We start from the raw sequence: 19,217 nt of genomic DNA, 5'->3' as shown, positions 1-19,217 counted from the left end.
GCCAATGAAATGGTTTTAAATTAAAAACTATTTTGTATCTTATATAAACAGAAGCAACAGGAAAAAGGGGAAGAGGTGTTAATTACTGGTTTCTATGATAACCACCAACTGACAATAGCGGCATAACATAACTCATACCAACAAATGTCATAAAAAGTAAAACTTTTTGATTTGACACAATTAATTTGAAGATCAATAAACCAATTCTGACAAAACTTCACATATATAATATTGTTAAGATAAAACCCTGTTTCATCTGCACTGCAAAAACACAAAGTATTTTTATCTAGTTTCTAACGCAAACATCTTAGTATTTGAAGGAAGACAAAACTATCTTACAAGTAACTTTTCTGCAAGACATAGAAGTATGTTTTGTGTCAATAATACCTTAATATTAAGAAAAGTACTAATTCCACTGGCAGATTAACATGTTTACTTCCTGCTGGCATTTAAAATGCAAAATTGAACAGACAAACATGCATTCTGTATTTTGACATGCTGTGACTTCACCTGTCCTTTCAGTTACTGTTAGGCATCAGATTCATGAACAGAAATAGTTCCCTGCTGGAAGAATTCATGCCTGATATATACCCAGTCTGTGTGATATTGTTTATGCCCGATGGGATCCACAGGGTGCAGCAGAAGATCATATCAAATCCAGCACAGTGGCTCCTTTGCACAGCTTTGAAGCATATTCGTTTCCTGTGCACTATTTTTAGATGGTTAGATATGATAACTTCCGTCTTTAGACCTGCAGTAAGCAACAGGGAAGATGAAAACGTTTGACCCCAATGTCACAAGATAAGGTACTATATTTCAGGGCTTAAAATAACACTATACATTTTAACTTAAATCATGCAGAGTCCAGAAGGACCTATAGGAGGCTGAAATATCAGTTGCTTTATCAATGAATTTTACTGGCAGAGTCTCATCCTGCCATCTGCTAACACAAAATTAAATGAGGGATAATTATTTGAGCATTTAATCCTGATTTAAATCTGACAGATAAAATAAAATTAGCTGCAGAATTGAATCAAACTCTGCCACGTGTTGGTATTTTCTCTACAGATCCGCTCTCATTTGTCTTCCTCTAAAGGCTCTTTCGTTTCTATCACAGCTTCAGACTTTGAAGCATGTTTATATTGTTTCAGATCACTCTCAAAGTGATCCTTTAGGTTGCTTTTTAGCAGATTGAAAACAGAACTGAAACAGTAAATGCGTAATCTGTTTCCTGTTGTGAGCTCTTCTTTAGACTGTCTATGTCTTGCAGGAAGTCGCTGTGCTTCCTTCATCAGGCTTTCAGCTCAAATGTTAAAAATGATTGAGTGAAGGAGACCTGGTGGGCTCACCCTTTGTCCTTGGTGTCTCGCTGATCCTGCCTCTTTTAGAGGGGGCTCACATAAATCAGTTTAGCTGCTGGTTGTGCAGGCTGGCTTATTAAAGCTGCCATGACAGAAGATTGCCCTCCTCTGCTCAGAAACCACAGACACAGTTCTGGTGCCAGGACACCAAACCCACTGAACCCCTCAAAGCTCATCTAATCTCACTGGGAGATCAAGTGTGTGTGGGATAAATCTGCAAAAACAAGTGCATTATCTCTATCTATCACCTTTCCCTTTGTGTCAAGTGTTAGTCTTTCTACGAGCTTATTGCCCTGCAAAGAATCAGATAAGATGCAGCTGTTTCTATCTGTGAAACTTCAGGGCAAAATGAGAATGTAGAATCTAAAATATCTCCAAAAAATATGCTAGATTAAGATTACAGCTGTCTATTACAATGTAGGGGTTGGAATTTATTGTATTGTTTTATCATTTATCATGATGCATTTATTATTATGATAAGAATTTTGATGTTTAAAAGCTTCCAACACTGTCTGGATTATTGGTTTTACTATAATATCCACTGTTTGTTCTATGAGAGCATCAATAAATATCAATACATTTAAAAAATATGATTATGTTGTGATATATATTTATGTGACTGTTGTCCAAATGAAGCACACTACAAATGGTTGTGGTTTCCAAAAGTAGTATTTGTGTTTGTGGGGCTATAATTGCTATGCTATGCAGTAACAAACATACAAAAAGGAAGAATAAATAATTTATCAGCTCTGGAAAAAATGAAGAGTCCACCGAACCCCATTGAAAACCTGCTGGTTATTCCACCACATATTGATTTCTGAACTCTTTCTGAGTTAAAACATTAGTATTGTTGTTTCTAAATGAACATGAACTTGTTTTCTTTGCATTATTTGAGGTCTGAAAGCACTGCATGGTTTTTGTTATTTTGACAATTTCTCATTTTCTGCAAATAAATACAAAATTCTTTGCTAGGACTTTCAGAGTTAATCGAATAAAAGAATAATGATCATTTTACTCAAACATATACACAAAAAAGGTAAAATCAGAGAAACTGATCATTTTAAGTGGTCTCTTAATTTTTTCCAGAGCTGTATATTTATAATTATTTACACTGCATAAAAGGACATTTAACCATTTATTTTTACTGTCTAACATGAGAATAGATTACATGATTCCTGTTTTTGTTCAGCTAGGATTTGCAAAATTATTCCAATTTGTTAAATGCCAGATGAGAAGTGAACATTAATAATAATGGTAATAGATTTTATTTATAAAGCCCTTCACATCTTTAGTTCTCAAAGGGTAAATCGTAGCACCTTTAGATACAAAGTCTAAATTAGTTACAGTAGAGATTAGGAGAAAGTCTTTTTTTATGTCAAATTAGTTAGTGACTGGACCAAAATACAGATAGGAGAAGGGAATTTCTATTGAATTCATGAATTATTGAAAAATAATGGGAAAAAACATACAGAAAGTCAACACTGCAGGGATACAGGGTGTTATGGAGATAAACAAAGTGTAGCGAAAGGAGCCAGAGGAGAACAATGTGAACTGGGAGCTTAAATATCCTGGGGAAGAAGAGAAAGTGGCAAGGAACCAGATAACCTGTATAAACTAAACAGAGCAAAAGAACAGAGGCTATAAAACCTAAGAAACAACAAAAAGAAACACTTATCTAAAGAAATGATAATCCAAAGTACAAACGATGAGAATAAATTAACCCACACAAGGGACAAACTATAATGGTAAAAATATAAGAAAAATAAACAATAAAGAAATGACCAAGACTTTTAGATAAAACTAAAAGTAAAAACACTTGCGGATCATAAAATTTCTGTCACAAACCTAAACCTGTTGAGTCTGCTGATCACTGCTGGGATTTTAATCATGACCATGTGCTTTGATAAAATGAAATTAAACTCTCTGGGAAAAAACCCCAAACTAAAACAGTAGGTTTGGTGTGAAACAAAGGAATATGTGGGAAGGCATCCTGAGTAGATGCTCATTTGAACCTCATTAGAGTTGACGTCATCATAAACTGAAAAATCTGCACACTCCACTAGAAGACTGAAAATGGCTCCTTAGGGATGGTTTCTTCTTTTTTCTTTTTGCAACTTATTGTGAAATTAGGAAAAGAAAATAAAGGAATAGATTTAGTTTTGTCTTCAGAACATGTGAACCAGTTTACATTTTTTTACAGTCAAGCCTAAAAAATTGGAAACTGGGAGCAACACCATAAACTACAAGACGAGAAGAAGCTCCAAAAGTGTAAAATATTTTCTAAATTTCTCTGCAATAAATCACCTGCAGAGAAACTTTGCTCTGTGCTGTGAACACCGGGTGGCGCTCCAACTCTACTCCAAAGAAGCTGAAAGGGCAGTTGCATGGCTTCTCTTTATTTTGTGGTGTGGCAGGAAATAGTGGATAGTGTTTTTCCTTTAATATGTTCAGTTGGTGCAGCCATTTTAATATCGCTGCTTTAACATGAGAGCACTAACAGACACGGATCCTCTAACTGGACGATGACACAACTGGAAATTCCCTGAGCTGTGAAACGGTTCAGTAAAATTTCCAACCACAAAACGCTGTCTTCATCTGATCCAAAGACACAAACCTATTTGACCTGTGTAGTAGGGTGGATGTGGGTTGTTGTTCTCATTAAACCTGGCTGTTCACCTAAAGTGAGAAGTTGGGCAAGAAGAACAACAAGAGGAGAGCGGAGAGGAGCGAGATTAACAACTAAGGTGGGACAATTTTGACTGAACAAAAACTTGCTGTACTTCCCAAAAAAAGCTGGAATTCTTGACAAAATGTCACGAACAAAGTCATTGTTGAAGGAAAACCATAAAACTTTTAGTGCTACTCTGGAACACATTAATGAACAATCATGCATTGGAATGGACAACTAAAAGTACCAATCTAAACTGTGAAGATGTAAAAATTTAATTGATACTCTCTCTATTTAACCTGACTGAGCGTTAGCAATTTTTCAAAAAGGAAAGATTTCAGTCTGTTACTGCAGATGAAGGTGTCTATGTATAAGAAATGACTCAGGGAACCCAAATGAAAACACCAAACCTTTCAATGTTAATCTGTGAAAAAATGTCAAAGTTGCATAACATTTCCACTACACATTATAATCATTTGCTGTTTTGTGTTGGCGAATGAGATCTATGACAAAATCCACTAAAGTTTGTAGTTGTATCACAATCATCAAATGAGGAAAACTTTAAATGGTATAAATGTACGTACAAGTTGGTTTTTGGTTATTTACAAAGGGCTGTAGGTTCAGTGCTTGATAACATTCATATTCATATTTGTTCTCTAAGACTAACTTTCCCTTGGGACCATCAAAAGCTGGAAAATAAATTTATCTGTGGTTGTTTTCTAAACATAAATAAATAATATTTTTGTTGATTTACCAGATAGTAGTTAGTTAACCTGGATCATAGCTAAAAGCAAATTGTCTGAAAATTTGAATCCTGGTTGTAAAGAATGAATAAATTAATACTATAATAAATACAGTTAATTATAGAAATGTAAGTTCTAAAGGTTGCAACTAAGGTTCTAAAGATCTAAATATAGAAGAAATAAATAGAAAAAATGCTAGAGAACAATGTAGCAAATAAAAAAGTAATAACTAGTTTGTTTGACGGTCTTTGACCTGGAAGGTCTGGTGGGATGAGAAACTCTCCTGTTCTCTGAGTTTTGACCGAACAACAAGCCCCAGCCTCTGTTTTTCCCTCTGCCCAGAAGTGTGTGAAGTCAGCCGTCTGTCTGGCACAGAAGTGTGTTGATGTGCTTCCAGGTGTTTGTGGTTAATCCTAATGTCTGGACTGCAGGACCCTCCCTACACCCTGTGAGATCATCGCAATTTTAATTAGACCGGATTCGCCAATTACAAGACACGCAGGGCGTCTCGCTTTCTCTCCTCGGCTCTATAAAAGGAGCACAGGTCACCGATTTGGCAGACAGGAGCTGAGGAACGGTGAGTTTACACCATGTTTGTAGTAGTGTGCCTTTTAATTCTGAAAATGACAGTTTTATCTTAATTTCTGATGCTTTATTTCAGACTTACTGTATAATGTCTTCCAAAAAGTTTATGGTTGCCACTTTGCTGGTTGGTGCTTTGAAATTCATCTCATCTCAGAGTGAGTATAACTTCTATAACTGCCACATTTCATTAAGAAGATATTTAATTGCCAGTCTATGCAAAAAAAAAACAACCAAACATATATATTGTTAATTTTTCTGGCAATTTGTTAAATGTTTTCTTCCCTACAACTCATCCATGTTTGCTTTGTTAATGATCATTAACCGGAGGGAGGACATGTGCCTACATTTGTTTTTGTTGCTCAACTTCAGAAATCGATTTCTGGCAGCCTGTGCTCCAGAGGATCACATCAGCAGCACACACTGATTTCTCAACTCGTTTCTGATAGTTTTTCCTGTTTGCGATGTTTCCCACAGCGAGCTGCAGAGAACGATGTGGCGGCGAATACTACCGAGGCAACACGTGTCAGTGTGACTACACCTGCCTGTCCTATGATGAGTGCTGCAGTGATTATGAAGCTCAGTGCACCGAAAGTAAGATTTGCTTTTGCACATGTGCACACAAACAAACGGAAGTGATGCTTGTGTAGTAAATTATATTAAACTCTTTTAAAAATTCTGTTTCTTAGAGAAAGTCTGGTATTTTTAAAGAATCACCATTTTATTCCTATTTTTAGGATTTAAGCTAAAAAATAAACAATTGAGCAGGAGGATGGATCTTTTTTCTGCAGAATGAAAAATGGTGTAAAAATAAAAAAATCACAAGAAAAACATCTAAAAAAATTTTTACTCATACTTTTAGTGTCATTATTTGTAGATAGTCAATGAAGATATTGCAGGAATAAATGTGAAAAACTGTTAAAAACCTGCATTTATTGTTATATTTAAACTTAGAAACATTAGCTGATTCATTTTGTTTTTTAGCCAAAACGTATTAAGAGCCATTGTGGCTCAGGAGCCACAGGTTGTAGGGGATCAGAAAGGCTGAAAACTATTGAAGTTCTATGATTCGGTCAATAATTATTTGTCAAATGAATATTTAAACTGTAATAAATATATAACAAATACATTATGGACAGTCAAAACCACATATTTACTGTATATACGCTATAAAAACACAACTAATCTTCTCACTATCTGACATTAAAAGTAACTTCTCTTTTCTCTTGAAAATCATAATTTGCTGTAGCACAGAACAATACTGTAATAAGTATATATGCCGTCTATGTATATATATATACATTTTTTTTCTCATATGTATCTATTTAATGCATGTTTCCACTTTTCTTTAACTATTGTTAACAGAAAACTAATTTAATCTTCAATTTATTTATTGAATAGCATGGATTAGAGTGGAAAAAATAGAAGCGTAGAGAAAAATGCTCTTATGCTGAACTTGATGTGAGTTTAATTTGTCAGTTGACGTGCACAGTTGTGTGCATCTGGTACATTCCAGAGGAACTGTGTGGATCTGTTGTGTCTTCAGCTTCAGATTTTTATCTGTGCAACAGAAAACTCCTGCAAGGGCCGTTGTGGAGAAACCTTCAAGAGAGGCCGGCAATGCAACTGTGACCCCGAATGCTCAAAGTTCAACCAGTGCTGCCCAGACTACAAGAAGCACTGTGATGTGGATGGTAAGCCTTGATCAGCTCATACAGCAGTGCTGTTTGTGTTTTCTTTTTGTCAGCATGTGAAACATTTTTCCTTTACAGAATACCCAACAAGAAACTCTAAGATTGGCAATTTAAACACATATCTTATGCACAAATTTAATGAATTAATTTTAAAAAAATGAATCAAATATGCATGTGCAGCATGTACAGCAGCATCTTGAAATGCATGCAGTTAATCTGCCCTGATGCATTTGACGGTATTTTCTGTATCAGTAATTACTGCAGAAAACAGTGGAGGAGCAACAGGACCAATGACGAGTATCTCATGTAATAATGTACATGATAACAATCCCAAAGGTATTTTGTTTTAACCAAAAGGATCGCTACATTTTTATCCACTTAGGCTTTAAGGAAAATGTATGTTTTTCAATAGAAATTCCAGCTAAAATTTACTTGTAAATATTCTCACAGATTCAACTGTGACAGAGGATCCTGAATTGGGTGAAGGAGACAATGCAGGTGAGGTCAATGTTTGCTTTTATCTTACTAGATGTGGGTAGAGTACATAAAACTGTACTCAAGTAAGAGTAGCACTGCTTAAACATAGTTTTACTCAAGTGAAAGTAAAAGGTCTAAATTTTTTTAATAAGAGCATAAAAATATCTAGTTAAAAGTATTGAGTGACTGATCAGAACATATAATTTAATATTTGAAAATGATTTCCTCAGACAGACAAAATGCAACGTTATGTCCAAAATTAATAAAATTAATATCTTAGTACTTGAAAGAAGACAAAACTAACTTACAAGTAACTTTTCAGCAAGACATAGAAGTATGTTTTATGTTTTATTTAATATAAAAGAAATAGTTCCACTGGTATATAAAATGGATAATAATCTGCAATTGGAACCAGCACTTTTTAAAATATATACAAAGGAATTATTGGCTTAAAACAATATCTTGATATTGCAATATCTTGCAATATCTCCTATATCTTGCTGAAGAGTTAATTGTAAGTTAATTTTGTCTTATTTCATGTGTACAGATATATTTGCACTAGAAGTTAGACAAAAATATGTGTGTTTTTCCAGTGAATTTCTCTCTTCTGCGTCTTGGAGATGGAAAAAAATCCTGCCATGTCAAGATTTGACAATATTTTGATTCAATATTTGATTAAAATATTTAATCAAATATCTTGATTAAATATTTTATGCAATACTATTTACAACCATTTTCTTTTTTTCCCCAATTCATCTGCAGACGACAGCTCATTTACTCCAGACAGTTCAACACCGTACCCACCCACAGATGTTGGCGATGGCGATGGTGAGCAGAAACACCATGAAGAGTTCAGCAAACAACGTTTTCCAGACATAACAATAACAATCACTGTAAACGTCTCTCTGGTAGATATATTTGCCGAGATTTTTCCGGGTGACGACTTGTCCACCAATGGAGATGTGCAACCGGAGGCGTCTCCAAGCCCAGAGGTCAGCAGTGGTGATGGACCGACTCCAGTTGAGCCCTCGGATGAAATCCCGACAGAACCGACTCTGGTTAGAGACGATCCACAGTTCAGTACAGAGCCGACGCCTGTGGATGACATTCTTACTTCGGCAGCAATTACAACTGCAAGCACAGGTGTGTGATGTTCAGTGTTCAAATCCAGAGATATTGGGAAACAACCAGGCCCACAGCATCACAGAACCTACACTGTACTTAACAGTGACCCTAAGGTGGATTTAAACATATCCATATTTTGTTTCACACCAGAACCATTCCAGAACCATTTATATAAAAAAATAAGTAAAATCTCCAATTACGCACCTTTTGCTTTTTAGATTAATTAGTTAATCTAAAAAACGGTCAACAGATCAGCCCTACACTGTAGAACTGAGCGTTTCACATGTAGAAGCATTATTTTATTTTTTTGTCAAAACTTTTTGCCCTGAGGGCCAAAACAGGCTAATTTAAACTGCTGGCGGACTACAAAATTCATTAAATAAGGTTTTTTAGTTTCACCTGTGTAACAATAAACACACCTTATATGAAATCTGTGTATCACTGAGGATCCAAAAGATAAATGTCACAGACTGTTGCCTTCTTAAAAGTAAAAAAAAAAAAAAAATTCAAAATTTTTGGGGTCATCTATTGCTTTCTATTTTGTAGGCCAGATTTTTACCATTCTTGACTTGTTGTCAGGGGCCGAACAAAATCATTTCAGGGCCCACAAATGGCATCCAGGCCACACTTTGACACTCCTGCACTAAAGGAATGCTGTGTTATTGCGTTTTAGCCAAAAAAATTAAATTTTCTTATTTAATGGATTTTAAAAATGTATTTCTAACATTGTATAAAAAAGGTTAAATGAAAAATGTGCACAATGGAGTAACTTTTAAAAAAATCTGATTAATTGTGAAAATAATCGTTAGCTAAAATAGCCATTAGTTACGGTGCTATTAAATTGTCATTGTTTCCCCATTTCAAGACCAACAAGCAGATCCAACAAGCGACCCCAATCAAGCAACGACTCCTCTGGTTCCCTCTGAACCGCCAACTGAACCGAACTACAGCCTTGACCCTTCATCGACCTCAGAGCCACAAACTGAACCTACAGCTTCGTCTGGAGCTACAGAGACTGAAACGGAGATTTCCCCCTCAGACACACCAGAGGTCAGCCCCAACAACGTAAAGGACTTAATGGAAGAGCTGGAAAACTCCCAGCTCACCACAACTCCGGGCTCGTCAACATTGGATTCAGTGACTGAGGAAACCACTTCAGGCCCAAGCACAGAGAGCAGTCCAGAAAGCATCACAACCAGCTCTCCTGATGTTCTGCAAGATGTTTCAGGCTCCACTCTCAGCCCAGCTACAGACGAGTTCCTCTCATCCACAGCGGCAGGCCCGGACAACGCCAGTGACGGTGTTAATCCAGACGAAACAACTGCTGATCCTCCCACATCTGAACCCGACTCCAAACCGGACCCGTCCATATCATCACCCACCTCTAAACCTGAGACCAAACCTCTGGACCCACAAACCCAGATTACAGACAACCTGAACGATTACCAAGGAGGTAACAACACATTTTACACAATGAAGACATATTTTAATGAAGCACTAACTTGTTTCACAGGCGTGATTCTGTCACAGAGATGGATGTTTCCAATTTGTGTTAAATATTCATTGCAACTGCTAGCAGCAAGTTTTATGAGCTCTGTTAGTTTTTATTCTTCCTCTAGAGAATAAAGTTTATAACTTTTATTTAGGCAGGGGAAAAAGCTTTCCAAACCTTCTAAATATTTGATTTTCCAGTCAAGGACAGTGAGAGCCATTATCCACAAATAGAGAAAACTGGGAACTATTCATCCAGTCAAATTTACTCAAATTATCTAAAAAACTTATTACCACTCATCACAAATGTTTGATTTTAGCATCTCCTGCATTTACTTGAGTAACGTTTTGGCAAAAATTTACTTTCAGGAGTGTTCTTACTACGCTGTGTGTTTTTACTTTTACTTGAATGATTTAATTAAGACGTATCGCTACTCGAGTAACATTTCTGGATACTCTGCTCTACTTTCCTGAATGAAAAACATGTTTTAACCAAAATTTCACCAAACATACACTCACCTGCAGTTTTTGTTAGTTTTATATGTTTTTTTTTATAGAAAGAAACTGATTTAGAAAATGTTTCTTTTAGTTATTTTGTAATTAGTTTACAGTTTTGGTCTGTCTGATGTAATTTTTAAATATTAAATGAGTGACGTTTTGATCAGATTTTTTACCAAATACGTTTTTATTGAAGTAATTTATTGGACGGCTACTTTTTACTTTTACTTGGGTAAAAATATGTTGAAATTGTACTACTCTTACTTGAGTGCAGTTTCTGGCTACTCTATCCACCTCTGATTTTAGTCAGTTCATGATTTAACAAGCTGAGCAATTATGTGATCAAAACTTTCAAGATTTGACTTCAGAGGTTAGGTAAATACAGCATACAGTTGAACCCCTATTTGAAAAGATTCAGACAAACTGCAGATCAATGTGCTTGAACAACATATTTTTGGCTACAAGTGCTTATTAGCTCTACTTTATGGTTTAGTCATTTAAATTTACCTTGAAAATAATGCAAACATTTTTTTCTGTTTACCACTACTGTGAGCCTGGGCCCCAGCAGAAGAACTTGTACCACAGTTTAGACATTCATAACTCCAGAGTTGCATCAAAGCAGTGTCTGTTGCTTAGCTCAATGTCTTAAAGGTTCCTTATTTACAACAGTTTTTATATGAGACCCCATATACAGGATGGTTAGCCAAAGCTGACTAGATATTTTTGGGTTTTTTTGCTTTTAAAAAGACTTTGCATTTTATGAAACTCTGTAAAAAATATGTAACTAATAGCGTTTAATTTAATGGTAAATCATGAATAGAAACGACCCATGTTTCCTGCTGTAGTGTTCTGATTTTGATTTTTTCTTCAACAATGTGCTCATTTGTCCTCCAGATGACAGTGATGACACAAACCTGTGCAGCGGACGCCCGGTCAGTGGGATCACCACACTGAGGAACGGCACAATGGTGGTTTTCAGAGGTCAGTGCCAAAAAGCTGGGATCCAGTCTGTTCTCAGTCATCTGTAATTGGAAGAGCAAGACGTTTTACACTGCAAAAACACAAAAATCCTACCATGTATGATCATGTTTGCACTAGTTTCTAGTGCAAATATCTTAGTGCACTTGAAATAAGAAAACTAAATCACAAGTAACTTTTCAGCACAACGTAGGAGCTTGTTTTAATTCCAGTTAATTTAATTTAGAGAAAAAAGTACTGCTTATAAATAAGCAGTAATAAATAATCTGGAACAAGACATTTTATTAGAAGTTAAAATTTCTTCTACTGGCAGAGTTACTTAAAGATAGTTTTGGATTCATTCGGTTTATTTACATACACATTCGCATGAGTTATCAACAAAGCAACACATCGATTAACTATGCAATATTTGTTTAACTTGCATGGAGGGTTATTATACCTTCTTCATTTATTACAGGCCATTACTTCTGGGTCCTGGACAGAAACCTGGTGCCGAGTTCACCCAAAGGAATCACAGCGGTGTGGGGCGTTCCCTCTCCCATCGACACTGTGTTCACTCGCTGCAACTGTCAGGGCAAAACCTACATTTTCAAGGTAAGACGCCTTAAAGCAAAGAGATTCATCAAACATCTGAAAAGAATCATTTAGAAGTACATTGAAATATACAAATAAACAATTCTATTACATTTTTTATTAAGAAAATAAACATGTTATTGCCTAAAATGCAATAACATTGCTTTAGTGTATGTTTGACCATTTGTAGCATCTGCAGCTAAAAAATGTGAACATGTGAAAAACTCAGCGCTTCCTGCTTGACTTAACGTCAATACGGTTTAGGGCTAATCTGTTGATTATTTTTTAGATTAAATGATTAATAATTGGATAGCAAAGGGTACTTAATAAAATGTTTTTATTTTTACAGAATTTGAACCAGGTGAAGCTAAAACTATGCAACTTGAGTTGTTCTGAGTAGAACATATTTTCAGACCAAGGCTTATTTAATCTCAAATGCAAAATATATACATATTGTTTGCACATTTTTGGTTTAATTACTGATCTGAGTGTGTTGTTCTTTCAGCAAACTGTATTTTTTTGAGTCCGTACTCCAGTTACCGATTAATCGATTATTAAATTAGTCAATGATTATTGCGCAAGACATTTGAGACTGAGGTGGAGGTTCACCTACAACCCTAAACATACAGTCAGAGCAACAATGTAATGGTTTAAATCAAATCACATTCCTGAGTTAGAACGGCCCTAGCCGAAGTCCAGATGATAAAATGTAAAGAATTTTGTTTTTTGTTTCAAATTTGACAAAGTTTGAACTATTTTGCAAAGAAAAATAAGCTGGTGAACAAAAGACTTGCATCTGAGATTATTCAAATTTAGAGATGCTACATGAAAGAAGAAGAATAAGAAAAGATTTAAAACTGCACAAAATTTTCACTCCGCTTCACAGTTATGAGCTTCTTTCTACTGATGTATCAGACAATTCCAACAAAACTGAAGCGCAATAAGCCTCAAAATTTCATATCTAGACTCTGATGAACATCTATAACATTTCCTTGTTTGTTGTAAATTTGCAGGGAGGAAAATACTGGAGGTTCGAAAATGATGCTCTGGACCCGGGTTTTCCGAAAGTGGTTAAAACGGGCTTCGACGGGCTGCAGGGCCACATCACAGCTGCCCTGTCTGTGCCGCAGTACCTCAGCAGGAAAGAGTCTGTTTACTTCTTCAAGAGAGGTAATGAAAATATTCTAAAGCATTTCAATATTTTTCTCTGTAATTTCCTTCAAAAATGTTTTTGTTTGGTTTACAGGGGAAACAGTTCAGAAATATTCATACCAGTTTGGCACCAGTCCCAAATGCGGAAGAACGGCCCACGTGCCTGTTTATACCGTTCGCGCTCGACTGGTCCGTCAAGCAGGTACGGCACGAATTAAGGCTTCAAAATAGGAAAAATACTTTTAAAATATGGATTCAATAAATATTTTTGGAGTATAAATGTATTTTTAATTGATCCATTTTAGAGAGATTTCAACTCAAGAGAAAGTACCCAATGAGATGAGAGGATTTACTTTAGAGTTGCTGAACTGCATTATGGGGCTTTTTGTGCTTTTGATTGGCACGTGGTCGGTCACTCTAAATATTTCTAAAGGAAGCAGCAAAGTTTAGATACTAGTGTCTAAGAGGGACTAATAATCCTTTATAACACCAACTCAGCAGAATGGACCTGAACGTCAGATCCAATCTCACTGCAAAACTGACCAATTCTCATTTTCCATCTCCTTACAGTTTCTGTTTTGGAACCACCAATAAACATCCGTAAATCCTGGAAAGGCTTCCCGGCCACCATCACAGCAGCTGTTTCCGTGCCAACCAACAGAAACCCAGAGGGGTACAAATACGTCGTCTTCTCAAGATGTAAGTCAGCAATACAGCATCTTTTAGTATTTAACTTTTTAACATTTTCCGTTTTTCAAATTGGGATTTTTTGATAGACTAACACTAAGAAGAAAACTTTATGCACCTGTTTTATTTAGTTGTACAAAATAAAGGCAATGAAAGCATCTTAAGATGTTAGATTGGCTCAGTGAAAAGTCCAGATCTAAATTTAATAGAGACTGTGAGTGGAAAATGGATTCTCAGATGTTCTCCATCCCGTCTGACAGAGGCCAAGCTATTTGTCAAAGAACGGGTTAATTTTTTTACATTTAGATGTGGAAAGGACATAAACAAACCCAAGACAGGAAGTGGAAGGAATGTCAACAAAGAATATTTTAAAAACTAGCAGCATTGATGATATGGAAAGTTAAAAACATTTGAAGTTGTTTTATGCATTTCTTATTACTTAGTGTTATTTTGTGGTTTTTATCTCTTATTATTGTGGTTTAACATCAACCTGCCAACTAGATGGAAATTAGTCACTTCACTATAATCCCATGAATTTACATGTAAATATTCTTTAATACATATATTCCACATTTTTAAAGATAAATCTGAAAAATATTCACTCAGGCAAGCATATTTTGTAAATAATGTTTCCTTTTGGTTTTACTTCACATTTTGTGGGTCTATTACAAAATCCCGATAAAATACAATTTGTAGCTGCAACAATACAAGATATAAACAGCTGTAAAAATTTAAAAATCTTAAATCGAGTGTCAAGTTAGTCATATTCAGCACTGAAGACCCTGAAGTTCTCAACTAATCAGTGTCAAAATCTGTCACTATTTTGACAGATTTGGCTTCATTTCTAGATATCCACTGATAAATCATTGGATAGCCACAGATTGTTCAAACAAAACTTGAATATCTATAAGCAGTAAATGTGTTTTTCTCCTACTTTGTTTTGTATTAGGAAGCTAAACTTCAAAGGACTTAAAATCCTTGAGACGCCGTCCGGCGCGTTTAATGAGGAATGCTAAGCAGATGTACAGATCGTTAAATGTGGAGTGTAAAGCATCCTTTAACAAATGGAAACTTCCACCAGCATGAAAAAATACGCTGAAATGCATCTGTTTACAGAATATGTTGACCAAGCCACACCTAATGTTTTGCAGCGACGGCGTACAACGTGAGGATGCACGACGGTCGACCTGTCGTCGCCGCTCCGAGAGCAAATGTGTCGTCGAAAACTGACAACTTCTTCAGATGCCCGAAGAAATCCTAACTGGAAAAATAAAACAACAAACGGGCACAGGCTAATTTCAAACAGTTTTAATTTCTGATTAAAACACAGCATCAACATGAATTTTAAAAAAAACAACATTCAAATAAACAAAATCTAGCCAAGAAACAAGAACATGGAAGAATGCAGATCTGAAAGTTGAATGGCGTCGCCTCCAGTTAGGAGTTAGTTCTGATTGGTGCTTCATCTCAGAAATCGTCTCCCATGAAAGCCGCGGGGAGGGAAGCTTTGACCTGTGGAAGACAAAATATTTCAGATACAAGTTCAACGATGATGTAGATTCTGTACAGTTACTAAGTATTAGTCAATGTTATGCCTGCATATAATCTCCAGGCAGTTTTGGTTAATGAGGCAACATTTTATTAAATACATTGTTTGTGCATAAATAACAAGAGTGTGAACATACTGATTTTTTTTTTTTAAAGGAAGGCAATAAAGACTAAATGTCGTGAAAACTTTGTCACTTTTTTTTCCATTTTCTTCAGCTTACTAAGTTCTTTAGAACCACGAGGAACAATAAAAGTTGCTACCTCCTCTCTTCATTCGACCACCACGGCTGTCCTGCCAGCGCTGCAGCTGTCTGGGCTGTCCGGGACGAGCGGGTTTAGGGACTGTATCTGCAGAGATGAGACATTTATAATCACATCGGTCTTACCTGGTATCCCAGACGGCCGTTATGGATGAGTTTTAAGGCGTTACCTGCAGAGCTGGAGGAAGGCTCCTGGCTGGTGGAGGGAAGGTTGGCCTTGTCAGACGGCTGGCTCGGCTCCTCCGCATCTCCCTGTGACACCACAGCATCCACAGACGCTTCAGCACTGAAAAGGAAAGAATAAACATGTAGGATCACAGATGGAAATCATCCACTATTGCTGTGTTTTTCAGGAAGCCTAAACTTTTAAAGATTGTTTCTACTAGGGGTGCACTGATGGCAGTTTTCTTTAAAAACATGACCTGCTGATACTGATTTTGGCCGATACCAATTTGATTTTTGTCTGAAATGTTGCTAAATATATCAAAAAACACTGAGTTGGCAACAGTGGGGTGACTATTGTTAACCGCAAACAGGCAGACATGACCTGGTCTATCAGTCAAACCTCTCTCACAGCAGAGCAGGAGAGGACAGAGGTCAATTTTTAGACCTTTGCTGAGGTAGATAAGATTGGCTTCACATGTAAATGTCAACCGATCACCAGTCTCCCAAAATTAAGGAGATTGGCGCAGACAAATCAATGCACTTCTAGGTTTTACCAATGTTTTATATTAGGGCAGAAACAAATTGTCAGATTAATTGTGATGAACCCATTAGTGAAATAATCGTGAACTAATTTAGTAATTGATTAATCATTAACTGGAGTGAACAGACTAAAAAAAAGGCCATTTGCTGAAAGAACAAGATGCTCAGAGCAATAATTAAACACTGTACAAATAATATCTACAAAATATAAGTGCATGCATAAATGTATATATAATGTGCATTTAAAAAAAACTTTGTAAATATGTTTTACCCAGAGCTCTTCAAGTGGCACAGTTTTAGTGTCTCTATGATGCTATGTTGCAAATTGACCCGTTTTAAAGTTACCTTTTTTTTTTTTTTTAACAGTTGGAAATAATTTTTCTGCATGAAACTTTTTCTATTTGTCTTAACAGGTGCACTCTATATATAAATTGAAAATGGTTCATGTTACACATTTGTAACCCCCCCTGCGTCTACTTTTTACATAGATATTGTTCGGGTCAATGTGAAGGGTGAAAAGGGTCATAAAATGTCCAAATCTATTTGTTTCCTTGCAACTATGAGACATACAGTATTTCACCACATACACCCACCCCCACCCCTACATGCACACCCCCACACACACAAGCCCACTTTCGCTTTTTTTTTTTTTTACCCCTCCAGGGGGTCTTTTGTGGGCTCTAGTGTCCCTTATATGATAGTAGGCTGACAGGAAACTGGGAAGGAGAGGGGGGAAGACATGCGGCAAATATTGTCGGGTCCGGGAGTCGAACCCGCGACGGCCGCGTCGAGGACTCAAAGCCTCCAAATATGGGTCGCGCTATCCCCTACACTACCACGGCACGCCCACAAGCCTTCTCTGTACTTTCTTTACTTCACTAGGAAACTGCGAGAAAGCAGGTGTTCATACAACTTTTGACGAGACCATTTTCTGTTCCCGTGGACAAACTCCACCCACTCTGCGTGGACACTCAGCAGAAGTGAGGAAAACATAAATACTCTCCGCATGACTCATTTGTCTTGATTTTAATCAGTGAATCAATTTGACCCTGAACAGTATGTGTGTCTCAAGTTCAATTATAAAGATCACACATTGAAAAAAATTCAAAATGTAATATACATTTTTTTTTACAAAAGATTAATTTCAAAGATAATTATTGTTTTTTTGAGTGAAGCTTTTTTTCATGAGTAAATGGTCGTTATTGATCCTTTATTTGTGAGAAATAAAAAAACAAACATCATTGCACAAATATTGACTGAAATGGTTAGTATTGGAGTTAATAATCACATACAAAAATGTTTTGGAGGATTTTTTGGGATTCTGACACTATTGCATGATTAAACACTCCCCGGGTCAAATTGACCCACGAACATTATTGCTGTACCTCAGAAACGACCATAACAGGAGGGTTAAGATGGTGTGGAAACCGTGAAGAATAAAAAACTTAGTGATAATCACCTCTCTGTGTCTGGCTCCAGGAAGATGTCTCTCTCCTCCCCGCCCCCGGCGGTTCCTGGCAGCACCAGGCCCGGCGTGGACGTGCTCACCATGGGAACCGACTGCGAGGCGTGCTCCGTTGTGTCAGACTGTGCAGCCTCCGAGAAGACAGTTACTGGAGATAAAAGGAACCTTTATCTTTACAAACAGCAGAGACTCCAGAATCTGAGTCATCACACGGTTGGTTATTTATGAAAAGGGCCGAGAAAAATGAATGAATCTTTTTGTGTCAGACTGACTGACGGATACCTGGAGCTGCAACTTGCAGAGGAGTGGTGGGAACGCTGCGCCCACCCAACTCTTCCTCATGAGTCGCCAAGAACAGAGGACTTTCATACAACCCAAGACCTGGAGAAAAGAATCATTTCACAATTAAAAAACAAAGAAGATCCCATTTTTATTGCTTTGTTGTATTAAATCACCATTTTTTGTGTAATTTATTTTTAAACGTGTGATGGATCACCTCCTTGCGAGGCGAGCTGGCCGAGGTCAGAGTGCGAGGAGGAGCTGGTCTGAGGCACGTCTTCTGAAAGATCAAACCTGAAGCGAGGGACTCCAGCAACCTGAGGAGAACTGACAACCGAGCAAACAAAACAAGATGAAACAACATGAACTAAAACTAAAGCTGTGTGACTGAAAACTTAGAAAATTTAAATTGCCCTTTAATATTTTATACGTTTATTACTTCACACAGGGGGAAAAAGAAATGCAATACAAATAAAATCCCACTACCATTAAAAGGTAAACAGATTAGGGCTGAAAAGATTAATTGGATTAATCGATTATTGATAAAATTGTCAACTAATTTTGTAAATAATTGCTAACTAGAGTACGCAGACTTAAGAAACACATTTAGATCAGTAATTAATGCAACTATACAAATATATAATGGCATATTTAAAAGTTCACCTTGTTCAAATTCTCTAAAAATCTCTTATAAAGCACCTTTGCTACCCAATTATTGATTGGAGAATAAAAAAATTTTAAAAATCAATCACCAGATCGGCCCTACACTGTATTGATGTTAAGTCAAACAGACAAAGCTGAATTTTTCACATTTTAATATTAGAAGTATTTTTTATCTGCAAATGCATCTTTTGCTACAAATGATCAAGCGTTCACTAACAGACTGTTATTGCATTTCACATAATAAAAGTTTAGTTAAAAAAGAACAGAA

At 36.4% G+C, this 19,217-nt stretch overlaps 2 protein-coding genes across 4 annotated transcripts in view; one reads left to right on the top strand and one right to left on the bottom strand.

The window, feature by feature from the left end:
- The first annotated feature begins 3,856 nt into the window (after positions 1–3,856).
- Positions 3,857–15,757, top strand: prg4b (proteoglycan 4b). Of its 3 annotated transcripts, XM_032573172.1 has the most exons (16): positions 3,857–4,105; positions 5,204–5,349; positions 5,434–5,512; positions 5,832–5,948; positions 6,926–7,048; positions 7,301–7,384; positions 7,499–7,546; positions 8,288–8,353; positions 8,438–8,668; positions 9,516–10,103; positions 11,534–11,620; positions 12,075–12,211; positions 13,204–13,360; positions 13,437–13,544; positions 13,913–14,041; positions 15,181–15,757. In XM_032573172.1, exons 3-16 carry the CDS (start codon positions 5,446–5,448, stop codon positions 15,288–15,290), a joined length of 2,052 nt encoding a protein of 683 aa, XP_032429063.1. In that variant the 5' UTR covers positions 3,857–4,105; positions 5,204–5,349; positions 5,434–5,445; the 3' UTR covers positions 15,291–15,757. The 3 variants fall into 3 exon arrangements, with proteins under 3 accessions (XP_032429063.1, XP_032429062.1, XP_032429064.1); XM_032573171.1 differs by lacking the exon at positions 3,857–4,105 and having other exon boundaries at positions 5,095–5,349; XM_032573173.1 differs by lacking the exons at positions 3,857–4,105; positions 7,301–7,384 and having other exon boundaries at positions 5,096–5,349.
- tprb (translocated promoter region b, nuclear basket protein) overlaps positions 15,323–19,217 on the bottom strand; it is a 28,591-nt gene continuing 24,696 nt past the window's right edge. The window contains 6 exon segments of the mRNA XM_032573156.1: positions 15,323–15,541; positions 15,839–15,925; positions 16,008–16,123; positions 18,002–18,155; positions 18,290–18,388; positions 18,504–18,613. Of these exon segments, the coding sequence (XP_032429047.1) occupies positions 15,492–15,541; positions 15,839–15,925; positions 16,008–16,123; positions 18,002–18,155; positions 18,290–18,388; positions 18,504–18,613 (616 nt within the window). The 3' untranslated portion in view covers positions 15,323–15,491.

The sequence above is a fragment of the Xiphophorus hellerii genome, chromosome 9 (genome assembly GCF_003331165.1).
Source record: "Xiphophorus hellerii strain 12219 chromosome 9, Xiphophorus_hellerii-4.1, whole genome shotgun sequence".
In the NCBI taxonomy this organism is placed as follows: domain Eukaryota; kingdom Metazoa; phylum Chordata; class Actinopteri; order Cyprinodontiformes; family Poeciliidae; genus Xiphophorus; species Xiphophorus hellerii.
The sequence above is the reverse complement of the archived record's forward strand: the minus strand, read 5'-3'. Positions and strand labels throughout refer to the sequence as shown.